This window comes from Medicago sativa, chromosome 3, assembly GCF_051527215.1.
Source record: "Medicago sativa cultivar Bolivia chromosome 3, Bolivia_mono, whole genome shotgun sequence".
Lineage (NCBI taxonomy): Eukaryota > Viridiplantae > Streptophyta > Magnoliopsida > Fabales > Fabaceae > Medicago > Medicago sativa.
The window spans coordinates 82,664,835-82,676,582 of NC_140751.1; the positions used below are offsets into that span (position 1 = coordinate 82,664,835).

General features: G+C 33.0%; 2 protein-coding genes across 5 annotated transcripts; one reads left to right on the top strand and one right to left on the bottom strand.

Moving 5' to 3' along the window:
• Positions 1 to 27: 27 nt before the first annotated feature.
• Positions 28 to 6,253, top strand: LOC146940984 (uncharacterized). The gene is made up of 7 exons (XM_085749919.1): positions 28 to 1,357; positions 1,457 to 1,898; positions 1,997 to 2,934; positions 3,032 to 4,252; positions 4,342 to 4,572; positions 4,676 to 5,536; positions 5,624 to 6,253. Exons 1-7 carry the CDS (start codon positions 28 to 30, stop codon positions 6,202 to 6,204), a joined length of 5,604 nt encoding a protein of 1,867 aa, XP_085606045.1. The 3' UTR covers positions 6,205 to 6,253.
• LOC146940985 (uncharacterized) lies at positions 5,503 to 8,338 on the bottom strand. Of its 4 annotated transcripts, XR_015032217.1 has the most exons (9): positions 8,145 to 8,338; positions 7,803 to 7,986; positions 7,473 to 7,709; positions 6,649 to 6,716; positions 6,430 to 6,510; positions 6,262 to 6,344; positions 5,912 to 5,987; positions 5,721 to 5,811; positions 5,503 to 5,552 (listed from the first exon to the last, which is right to left on the bottom strand). XR_015032217.1 is itself a non-coding variant. In XM_085754770.1 (5 exons), exons 1-5 carry the CDS (start codon positions 8,159 to 8,161, stop codon positions 6,498 to 6,500), a joined length of 519 nt encoding a protein of 172 aa, XP_085610896.1. In that variant the 5' UTR covers positions 8,162 to 8,338; the 3' UTR covers positions 6,363 to 6,497. The 4 variants fall into 4 exon arrangements, 2 of the variants coding, with proteins under 2 accessions (XP_085610896.1, XP_085610897.1); XR_015032216.1 differs by lacking the exon at positions 6,262 to 6,344; XM_085754770.1 differs by lacking the exons at positions 5,503 to 5,552; positions 5,721 to 5,811; positions 5,912 to 5,987; positions 6,262 to 6,344 and having other exon boundaries at positions 6,363 to 6,510.
• Positions 8,339 to 11,748: the final 3,410 nt, after the last annotated feature.

The window sequence follows — 11,748 nt, forward strand, 5'->3', positions numbered from 1 at the left end:
TGACCATGTATGTTACTCTATCAGGTTATGGATCACAATAACCACAATGTTGATGCTAAAACATCTCAGGCTAGACAGAAAAGGAGGTTGTGTGTGAAGAAAAATAAGAAATCTGTATCATTAAAGGATTCAACTAATACCCCTCTTTCTGATATTACTTACTCCTCCCTTAATAGGAATATCACTTCCCATACTAATGTGCCTAACCTTCCTATTAAACAAAATGTTTCAACCAGTACTTCTCATTCAGGGTTTGAGAGCAGAAACTTATGTGAGAACATTCAACCTACAACATCTAAAACCACTCAGAAACTAAACACAAAGCGCAATGCTGACCACCTGCTCAGTGTTACCAACATTAGCAATAACAAGAAAATTGCCACACAGAACCATGTTCAGACTACATCAACACGTTTCTTACATGACCACTCAAACACAGTCAAAAGTCAACCTACAATCAGAGCAATCTTAGAATCAAGTTCTAAATCAAAAGAAACCAATCAAACCCATTCTTCAAATATCCCTTATAATAAGTTTAATGCTGCTTGCAGGAGTAAGAGAAACATACCTGGTATAAATTTGCTAAATAAGTTTTCTGAAACAGACCATATTGATTCCAATTACGCTCCTACCACATCCAAGCTCAATGCCAAAGATATTGATTATGCAACCAAGGAGAAGGTCAACAATGTCAAAGTCCATAAGAAAACCAAAACACCCTCAGAATCTATTCATGCACCTGAAACATGTACCAAGCGGAATGCGACATTTCTTGATAATTCAACCACTGTCAGAGTCAATAACAAAACCAAAACACCCTCAGCTGCCAAAGTTATTGATGCTGGAACCAAGGTCAACAATGTCACAGTCAATAATAAAACCAAAACACCTTCAGAGTCTGTTCATGCTCCTATAATAATAACAAAGCGAAATGCGACATATGTTGATGATGCAACCAATGTCAGAGTCAATAAGAAAACCAAAACAGCCTCAGAGTTTGCTACATCATCAAAACCAGTTCAAAGTAAACATAATGCTAATGCATCAACTGACAATATTCCTCTTCAGCCTACCAATAGAAATAAACATACATCACCAACCATAATTTCTGATGACCAAACATCTGCCCTTCCTGAAACAATTGAAAATCCAACATGTGAACGAACAAACAAACCTACCAATATATCAACTGATGTTGATTATTTCAATAAAATGTTCACAAATCAGTCAAACACCAATCAACAAAATGAAAACAGAAATGATGATGCATCTTCAGATTCTGATGACAGTGACGATACTCAGTCATCTAATTCTACTGATGAAGAGATTGAAGACATCGATGAAAATATCTTGGGAGGTAACTTTTAGTCTTAGGTTACAGACATTTTTTTATTATTTCATTTTTCATTTCAACAATTCTAATATTAATCTTCAGGTATTTCTTTTTTTGCCATAGTATATGGTGACATAGGAGATCCTGTATGGGAGTGTCAGCAATGTGGAGCTTTAATGTGGTATCAAGAAAGGAAACAGAAATCTAAGAACACTTCTAATCCAAAATTTCAATTATGTTGTGCTGCTGGCAAAGTACAACTACCTCAGTTAGAACAACCTCCACAACTACTTCAAAACTTACTATCTCAGAACCAAGGCACACAGAGCAAGAATTATCAAGCTAATGCAAGAACTTACAATGCCATGTTCTCATTTACTTCACCAGGTATGAATATGGATGACCAAACAATGAAAGGGAGAGGTCCACCTATTTTAAGAATGCAAGGCCAGACATGTCATAGGATTGGCAGCATGCTACCCTTAAAAGGACAACGTCCAAAATTTGCTCAGTTGTATATCTATGACACTGATAATGAAATCAAAAATAGAATTGGTACTTTCAGGTTATGTCAACTACAACACTATTCTTTATTACATCCAGTTCACAATAGTAATAATTATCTTTTACTTATATATCTATCACCTAACCTGAAATCTAATAATATTCTGTTTTCCTGATCAGCAACAATAAAGAAATTGATGTCAACATTGTGAAAGATTTAAAATCAATGTTGGATAAAAACAATGTTCATGCTAAAGCTTTCAGAATGGCAAGAGATACCTTGAAGCAAGGACCTGTTCAAGATGTCAAGTTGAAGCTGATTGCTGATCGGAAAACTGATGGACGGATATACAACAAACCAACCGTTTCTGAGGTAGCTGCACTTATAGTTGGAGATATTGACTCAGCTTCTCATAGAGACATCATATTGCAAGGACAAACTGGTAGTTTGCAGCGAATTGATGAATTCCATGCAAGTTACCTTGGTTTTCAATATCCACTCCTGTTTCCTTATGGAGAAGATGGATATCGTCCAGGCATAATGCTAAAATACAAGGATGATATTGTGGTTACAGGAAGAAACAGGCTGACAATCAAAAATTGGTTCTCCTTTAGAATTCAATCAAGAAAGTACGAGGCAATGACATTGCTATTGTCCAGAAGACTACTCCAACAGTTTGTGGTTGATGGATATGCAATGATGGAGTCTGAACGGCTGAACTGGCTAAGAAGAAATCAGTCGAAGTTACGAGTTGGAAAATATAGACAACTAAGTGAATCAGGAGCTGCAAATAACCAAGGTCAACCTAGAATGCAAGGAAAAAGAGTTGTGTTGCCATCAACCTTTGTAGGAAGTAAAAGATATATGGACCAACTTTACTTTGATGGTATGGCAATATCCAGTGTTCTTGGTTTTCCAGACATTTTCATTACATTCACATGTAATCCAAACTGGCCTGAAATCACTAGAGAACTTGGAAAATACAACTTGAAGCCACAAGACCGTCCCGATATTGTTTCAAGGGTTTTCAAAATAAAGTTTGATGAGTTGATCAAAGATCTCACCAAAAGACACGTACTAGGACAGGTGTTGGCATGTAAGCAACATATTTATCTCAATTCATTAATATAATAGCTACTGTTAAGATTTTGGCATTATCAATTTTTAATAAAACTGTTCTTTTTTAAACACAGATATGTACACCATTGAATTTCAGAAAAGAGGCTTACCACATGCACACATTCTCATCTTCTTACATCCATCAAGTAAATATCCTAAACCTGAAGATATTGATAAGATCATTTCGGCTGAAATCCCTGATCCAAAGAAACATATTGAGCTATACAACTTGGTCAAAAGTCACATGATACATGGTCCTTGTGGTTTAGCTAGATTGGGATCACCATGCATGAAAAACAACAAATGTTCCAAGTACTTTCCCAAAAAGTTCATTGAACAAACCATTGTTGATCAAGATGGCTACCCTGTTTACAAAAGAAGTTCCAACACTCATACCATAGTGAAAAATGGTATAGTTTTAGACAATAGACATGTTGTTCCATACAACACAACTTTGTTGTTGAAATACCAAGGTCACATAAACATGGAGTGGTGTAATCAAAGTTCATCAATTAAATACCTTTTCAAGTACATCCACAAAGGATATGATCGTATTGCAGCTAGAATTGTACCTTCTCAACAACAAAACACATTACCTCAACAACCTGTTGATGAAATCAAGCAATATCTTGATTGTAGATATATTTCTCCATGTGAAGCATGTTGGAGAATATTTTCTTTTTCAATACATGGTAGGAAACCAGCAGTTGAGCGGATGTTTTTTCATTGTGTTGGCGAGAAAGCAATTTACTTTACTGATCATTCTTCAATGGAGAATGTTCTTGAAAAAGCAAGTGTAACTGAATCAATGTTCACTGCTTGGTTACAAGCAAATCAAGATTATCAGGCAGCAAGAGAACTTACATATGCTCAATTTGTCACCAAGTTTGTTTATAACAAAAAGAACAGAATTTGGACGCCAAGGAAGAGGGGTTTTACTATTGGTAGACTGATTTGGGTCCCACCAACAACTGGAGAACTATTCCATTTGAGGTTGATGTTGACAGTTGTTAAAGGGCCTAGAACATATGAAGAAATACGGAAAGTTGGTGATGTACAGTATCTAACTTTTAGGGAGGCCTGTTTTGCAATGGGATTCCTAAATGATGATAAGGAATTCATTGGTGCCGTTAGAGAAGCATATCAATGGGGCTCAGGTTATTTCTTAAGAAGATTATTTGTTGTTATGCTATTAGCAGGAACAATGAATCGGCCACAACATGTATGGCAGAAAACTATACAATGGTTGTCTGATGGAATCTTAAGGGAACAACGTATACTGGCTAACAACCAAGGTTTACATTATTTATATTTTTTTGTGCCTAAAATTCTTACAAATTTATCATCACTACCATTATCTTTATATTGTATAAACTGTTTGCAGAACTACTTCTCAGTGATGAACAAATTCAAAACTTAACATTGATAGAGATTGAGAAGTTGTTGCAATCAAGTAGACGAACTTTGAAAGACTTTCCATCCTTACCTTATCCAAATGGATATGTTCTCGAGCAATTGGGGAATAGACTCATTTATGATGAGCGTAACTACAATATTGATGCCCTCAAAGCTGAGTTCCAAGAACTATTTACATCCCTTACAGGTATGCAATTTAGTATGTATACATAATATTGCCAACCTTTTACACCTCATATTGAAACAGGTTATTGTCCTGTCAAATACTTAATTTTTTTTATTTTTATAATTACATGAAACAGATGAACAGAGGGAAATTTATGAAAAAATCATGCTTGCAGTTACAAATCAGAAAGGTGGAGTTTTCTTTTTGCATGGGTATGGTGGAACAGGAAAAACATATATGTGGCGTACTTTGGCAAGTGCATTAAGGTCAAAGCATGAAATTGTATTGACTGTGGCTACAAGTGGAATTGCATCTCTACTCTTACCTGGCGGCCGAACTGCACATTCAAAGTTCAAAATGCCTGTCCCAACTTTAGACAATTCCACTTGCAAAATTGATCATGACAGTGATATGGCACAACTATTAAGGGAAACTAAGTTAATCATATGGGATGAAGCACCAATGGCACATAGATACACATTTGAGTGTCTGGACAGGACACTCAAAGATATTATGAGTACTCCAACAAAAAGGTGTGAGACCATTTTTGGAGGAAAGGTAATAGTTTTTGGGGGTGATTTTAGACAAATCCTACCTGTGATACCAAGAGGTAATCGCTCGGATATTGTACATGCGTCAATCAATGCATCATATATTTGGGATCATTGTCAAGTTCTAACCTTAACCAAAAATATGAGATTGAAGCATGGTACTAATTCTATAGAAAATGAAGAAATTGCTCAGTTTTCAAATTGGCTTTTAAATGTTGGGGAGGGGAAAATTAGTGAGCCAAATGATGGGTATGCTGAAATACAAATACCAACGGAGATGCTAATCACTGATTTTGATGATCCCATTCTTGCCATAATACAAAGCACTTATCCTAATTTTTTGGATAATTACAAGTCTTATGAATACCTGAAGTCCAGAGCAATTTTAGCATCCACCATTGAGGTTGTTGATCAAATAAATGACTATGTACTTGATCTCATGCCAGGTTGTATGTTTTATCCCTGCAAATTAACACTGATTTATCACTTTATATATGTGTTATATTCTGATAAGTTCTATTTCAATAATGTAGGAGATGAAAGGATCTACAATAGTGCTAACTCAATAGATAGATCAGAAATACATGATAACAACATAACTGATGTCTTGACACCAGAATTCCTTAGTACCTTACGTACTTCAGGGCTTCCAAATCATCAAATCAAATTGAAAGTTGGATGTCCAATTATGCTCTTAAGGAATATTGACCAATCTGAAGGCCTGTGTAATGGAACAAGGTTAATTGTCACAAAAATGGCTAATCATGTTTTGGAAGCTAAGATTATGGGTGGAAAACATCATGGAAATATCATATACATACCACGTATGGATATGTCACCTTCTCAATCTCCATGGCCATTCAAACTATGTAGGAGACAATTTCCAATCGTTGTTTCCTATTCAATGACCATTAATAAATCACAAGGTCAGTCCCTTGATTGGGTTGGACTATATTTACCAAAAGATGTTTTCAGTCATGGACAAATATATGTCGCGATCTCAAGAGTGACCAGCAAAAAGGGAATTAAGATACTGATTCATGATGAGAAAAAACAAGCCAAAGACAGCACTACAAATGTTGTCTACAAAGAAGTTTTCCAAAATGTTTATTAATGGTTAGTATAGTATATTATTCCTCATATTTCCATGCAAAGTATAATAATAACTTACAGTTCATACTACTCTTTATGTACATCTCATATTGTTTATTAATAATTTTTATGCAGTAATCCAACTGGTATCAACTGCTATGCCTTGAAATGTTCATCACTAATGTATCAGATGTTAGTATTATATATTATTCTTCATATTTTCCTGCAAAGTATTGGAGTTACTTACATATCATGCTACTATTTCTGTAGGAATCAACATAATGTACCCTTTTTGAAGTAGCTGTGGAGCTGGTATCAACAGCAACGCCTGCAAATCATGAACATCATCAGAGCTTTTTTTTACTTATTCCGTCTTAATATTTGTTCACTCAACTTTTCAAATGCATCAACTCTTTGCACTAGATTGACTGATAATATATGTCAAATTTATATTCCTGTTTTGCACCTGTTATCCTTCTGCCTGTTCAACAGTTGTATTGTTGAACCATATCTCCAATGTTCCAGATCTGTAGACTAACAAATGCATCAAATGCATCGACAATAGTATATGAATAACACTGCACATTTCACATCGAATTTTAACAAGTTTTCCTGACCAGATTATTATAATAACAGAGTTTTATAATTACCTCATAATGACGAATTTGAGCTTTATAGTTGGAAGATTGTTTTTCAGACAAAATGAAAGCTGAGTGGAGTAATGTTCTAAATTATACAACTTACCTTCCATATCCTTTTCACACTGCTATAATTTCCAGCAACTCTAATAAATAGACTAACAAAATACCAGTGAACAATTAAAGGAGCACATTATAGTCAATATCTGTTCACTGTCATACATTAAAGTCACACACCTACTAAATGTATACATTCAAAAATCTTAAAGGCACATAAAAAACATTATATTATTCAAAGTTAAACATGAAACTATGAATAGATAGCCTACCTACAAACATTCAAATTGACAAAAAACAACATCCAAGAAACTTTGTCAACCAAAATATATTTTACATTATACATATTATACAACAAACCTACATTACACATAATATTAAACCATTAATCAAGAGGACAATACATAATACATTATACATATACATTAACTTTCACAATGATCACATCATAATTTAACCTCTTAACATTATTCATCATCCATTCACTACGATACATCACCATTATTTCTTACACAACAAACTATGATCACTTGACACACTTCTCATCTAATACATACATCATTTGATAAACAAACATTGCTTCTGCTTAAATTACCTTTTTCACAATTATTATATTTGCATCTTTATCATATATAAAATCCAATTGCTCTCCAACCTTTAACTTTTTTGCTTGGACATACTCATACCAGCCTGGCCCTAAGAACTTTTCAGTCATGTTACCAGCAGCATTCAGGATCTTACAATTATATGCCCAATCAATTTCTTCATCGATTAACATCACAAGTTTCTGAGTCGGATACATGAAATTTTTTGAAATCTCCCTAGCCAATTTCTACAATAATCATTTCATATTGTTGTCAACTTTACATGCAATTTATTTAAAAAATTCCACTAATTACTAAAATTTATTACCTTTTGTACTTACCAAAATACTTTTTGAAAGCATTGTTGCTTCTACAACCTTTAACTGCCAATTATATTTAGAACTATGCTCAATCAAACTCTCCCTTGATGTTGTGCGATCAGAATTCATAACACCAAAATGTTCTTCAAATCCAACTGGATCAATGCTTGCAAGATAATTGGCATAATCCGGATCTAGCGTGTCACTACACAGTATCAAACTCTATCACATGCTGGAATTGATCTCAAATTAAGTACTCAAAGTCACAACTTTTTTTTTATTAGTAAAGCACATTGACCATACTTTCAGACAATACAGATGCATGCACTACAATAATTAAATTAACATTAACTTACTACGTACCTGCACGAAGAAGACATAATTGAGGATAATATATGTTTTGATTCAATTCTTCAAGTTTAGCAGGATAAACAAATACCACAACTTCAATTTTACACCAAACTTATTAACTATATAGTTATATATACATGCAAAACCAATAATACACTTAATAACTATGGCATAAAAAGTTGATTCAAAAAAAAAAAATATGGCATAAAAAGAATACATACATTTGCAAGTTAGTGGAAAAAAGACACACAACAAGACAAAGCTATGCATGTGGGATCTAAAGTCATGTTCTCTCATTGAAAAAACCAACATAATACAAACAATGAATAGTGGAGATTCGTTGGGTCCTGTAGAAGTCAGTGGAATGTAAAAAGTGATTCTTTTGTACACATGATAGTAAAGATTCCTGATGTACTATTATGCACACTTTATTAAGTTTACATACATTATAATATAGTGCATTTGACATAAACAGTTAACATAATAATTATATTGTTGTTAAGTGTATTACTAAGAACCAAATCACGAACCTACAACAATGTCCAAGTACAACATACATATATTTTTTTACGTGTTTTTTTTAAGTATACATATAAATGTTATCTATAACTGATTATAAGTATAATTATGTTTTTTATGAAGATATTACTAATAAAAATTTGTTACTCTTCCTTCAAATTTTTTTTTTGTTACTCTTAACTATACTGACAACTTATTTTTTGACTATTTTTTTCGGCCAAAAGCACACATATAATTTTAAATTATGTTTATTTTTTTATATCTGACCAATATTGTTAAACAACTCCAGTTTGTTTTTTCAATACAAAGTTGCATTTAAATTGTATTAAAATTATATCTATTTTTAACAATATTGACGGAAATTTATTACTAATTAAGTTTACCATATAATTTTGATTTTTTATTAGATTAATATCTTATAGCTTATAAAACAGCTATAATATTAGCGTATATAATTTTGGATTTATGTAAGTTATATTAAAAACATAGAAATGTTTGGGGTATACTAACAAATAATTTGACATGCCTATGCAAGAGGCCCATTTACATCAGCCTGCGAACTCAAATCGGGTCATACAGCCCAACTTACCTGATCCAATTCAATATTTCTACGTCCAAAAACAAAATGAATTATACACAAAATGAATATTGAAGGAAAGAATTACCTAATTGGTGGTCGCAGCCACGATAGCGACTGGAAGCACACCGAATCTCGCCAGCGCTGCCACTTTGCTAACAACTGCCTTTCCCTTCATGAACGCCATAGCTGAAGCTTCTCACACTCAGATCGATCGCGTTTTTGCGTTTTGATTTTTGAATCACGAATTATGAAGAAGATGAATCAGAATTGTATTTTGTTATTTTTTTTGTGTAATGAGGAGTGTGATTTTTTTATTGAAATTATTAAGGTTCTGAACAGTCAAATAATTGTTACTCCGATTCAACCTGTTTGAGAGATCGAGCAATCTAATAATCGAAGATTAGAATTGCAGCAAGGATTAAGGCGGTTGACGCAAGAGGATGAAGTGAGCTTCAACATTGGATTTGACATTTGGGAAAGGATGGAATTGAAATCACTTAAACGGAGGGGTAATAACAGCCACAAGAGGAGCTTAATACATGAAGGAATAAGGATTAAATGGCTATAGAACAAAATCAATTGACTGGATTTAGGAACCCTGGAAAATTTAATTGACCAGCCGCATGCAAGAAGAAAGAAAGACTGGGTTTAATTACCTGTGTTTGAGGTTGATATTAAAAAAATTAAAGAAACTAAATCTGAACCGTTGAGGAAGAAAGAGAAGATATTTTATTTATCTTTTATGGACTTTATTTTATCTGCCTATATTACTACCTAAATTTCTGTACTATACCACATCAAAGTTGTGCATGATACTTAACTACGAAGGAAGTCCTTTTTTTATCTACCTGTATTAATACCTATATTACTCTTAACTATACTTAACTACAGTTATACAACCATTACATTTTAACACTTGGAATTCTTCCATTAATTCAATAATTTAAATGTTTCATATTTTTTAAGTTATAATTGCCAAAACAATAACTGTACCCGTGCGCTAGCACGGGTTTTTTTACTAGTTCCTCTAATACGACCACTAATTTTTTTTTTTTGAAGAATAATACGACCACTAATTGTTTTTTGGTTAAAGATATTTTTGTTTCTTTTTTTTTTTTTTATATAACAAAGAAATTATATTAATGAATCAAATCATGAAAATAAGTTAGGGTGTTATCATTTAACTTTAAAATAAGTTAATTTTATATCAAAATTAATTTAAAGTAAAGCTTTTTTTTTTTGACAGAATTTAAAGTAAAGCTAGAATTCCAAGTTTTTCATTCGGCTAAATAGTGTATTGTATACTCCCTCCGTCTCGGAATAACTGACCCATTTTCTAAAAAAAAGTGTCCTAAAATAACTGACCTATTTCAATTTTCAATACAACTTTCATCATTCCCAATACAATATAACACTAAATAATACTACTTTTATTATTCCCAATACAATATATTCCACTTTCCCCTTTATTAATACATTTTTCTTAATATGTGTGAAAAACAAAATTGTGTCAATTAAATTGGGACGGAGGTAGTATTGTTTTTTAATAGTTTGAAACTTTAATGCATTGTTTGTTTACACGTTTGAGTCACTTTTCTCACGTCCCAATGCCTTGCTACCGTGATATTTTTGAAGCTTGAAATTGTGGAGTTAGAAAAAAGCACGGTGGGAGGCAAATTCAATTTGGTAACAAACACAATCTAAATCAAACACACACTTACCTAGTTTGATCAAAACGTATTTCTGATATATTACTTATAGGTTAACACTCTCGACTAAAGTCAATGATCTGGATCTTGAAGAGAAACTCTCTATCATATATAATGACAAGACTTTGTATCAGGATCAAGGTCAAGCTCTATGGTACGAAAGTCAACGCTCTGGTACGAGAGTCACCGCTCTATGGTCAAAGCCTCTAGATCTTGAGATCCTCTATACCAAGCGTCGACTCTAAAACGTCACTGATGCAAGGACTATTTCTCAATAAAGGAACCAAAATTTTGACTTACATATTTGAATAAAACATGATTGAAGTGCATCATTGTTGGAATTGAATGATTGATTTGGTGACCATGCTTAATGAGAAGATTACAACATTTAATCAGACAATTAAAGACAGAGATTTCTTGAGCAGCGGTCGTTATCATGTATATCTTATATAAAGGATTTGATCTAACCGAAGAAAAGCTACATGCCCATAATACACGATATTGCACTCTGATTTCATATATTTGATATTGTGTACGTTATCTAAGAAACATTCAAAAGAAACACAAAAACATACACTTATAGTGTATTATACTCAAATTTGGTTACTACTCGTAAAGTTTGCGTAAACACAATCTATTTTATAAACTTTTGTGATCTTCTAGTTTGAGATTATGAAGTCATATATGTTGGCAAGGAAAGTTAGAAATAGGTTATCTTAGTTGTAATTTTTATTATAGTAAAACAAATCTCTTAAAGTGCGAGGGGACCGAAAGTAACTGCGGATTGTGGGGTCAACCAAGATAATTG

What these genes read in the sequence shown, in the direction of transcription:
- LOC146940984 (XM_085749919.1), top strand. Translation starts at nt 28, where the DNA reads ATGGATCACAATAACCACAATGTTGATGCTAAAACATCTCAGGCTAGA. An exon ending in AATAGAATTGGTACTTTCAG is followed by an intron (nt 1,899 to 1,996) that starts GTTATGTCAACT and finishes TGAAATCTAATA; the next exon opens with ATATTCTGTTTTCCTGATCA. An exon ending in TATACTGGCTAACAACCAAG is followed by an intron (nt 4,253 to 4,341) that starts GTTTACATTATT and finishes AACTGTTTGCAG; the next exon opens with AACTACTTCTCAGTGATGAA.
- LOC146940985 (XM_085754770.1), bottom strand. An exon ending in TGCTTTCAAAAAGTATTTTG is followed by an intron (nt 7,710 to 7,802) that starts GTAAGTACAAAA and finishes TGATTATTGTAG; the next exon opens with AAATTGGCTAGGGAGATTTC. An exon ending in ATATAATAATTGTGAAAAAG is followed by an intron (nt 6,717 to 7,472) that starts GTAATTTAAGCA and finishes TGCATTTGTTAG; the next exon opens with TCTACAGATCTGGAACATTG.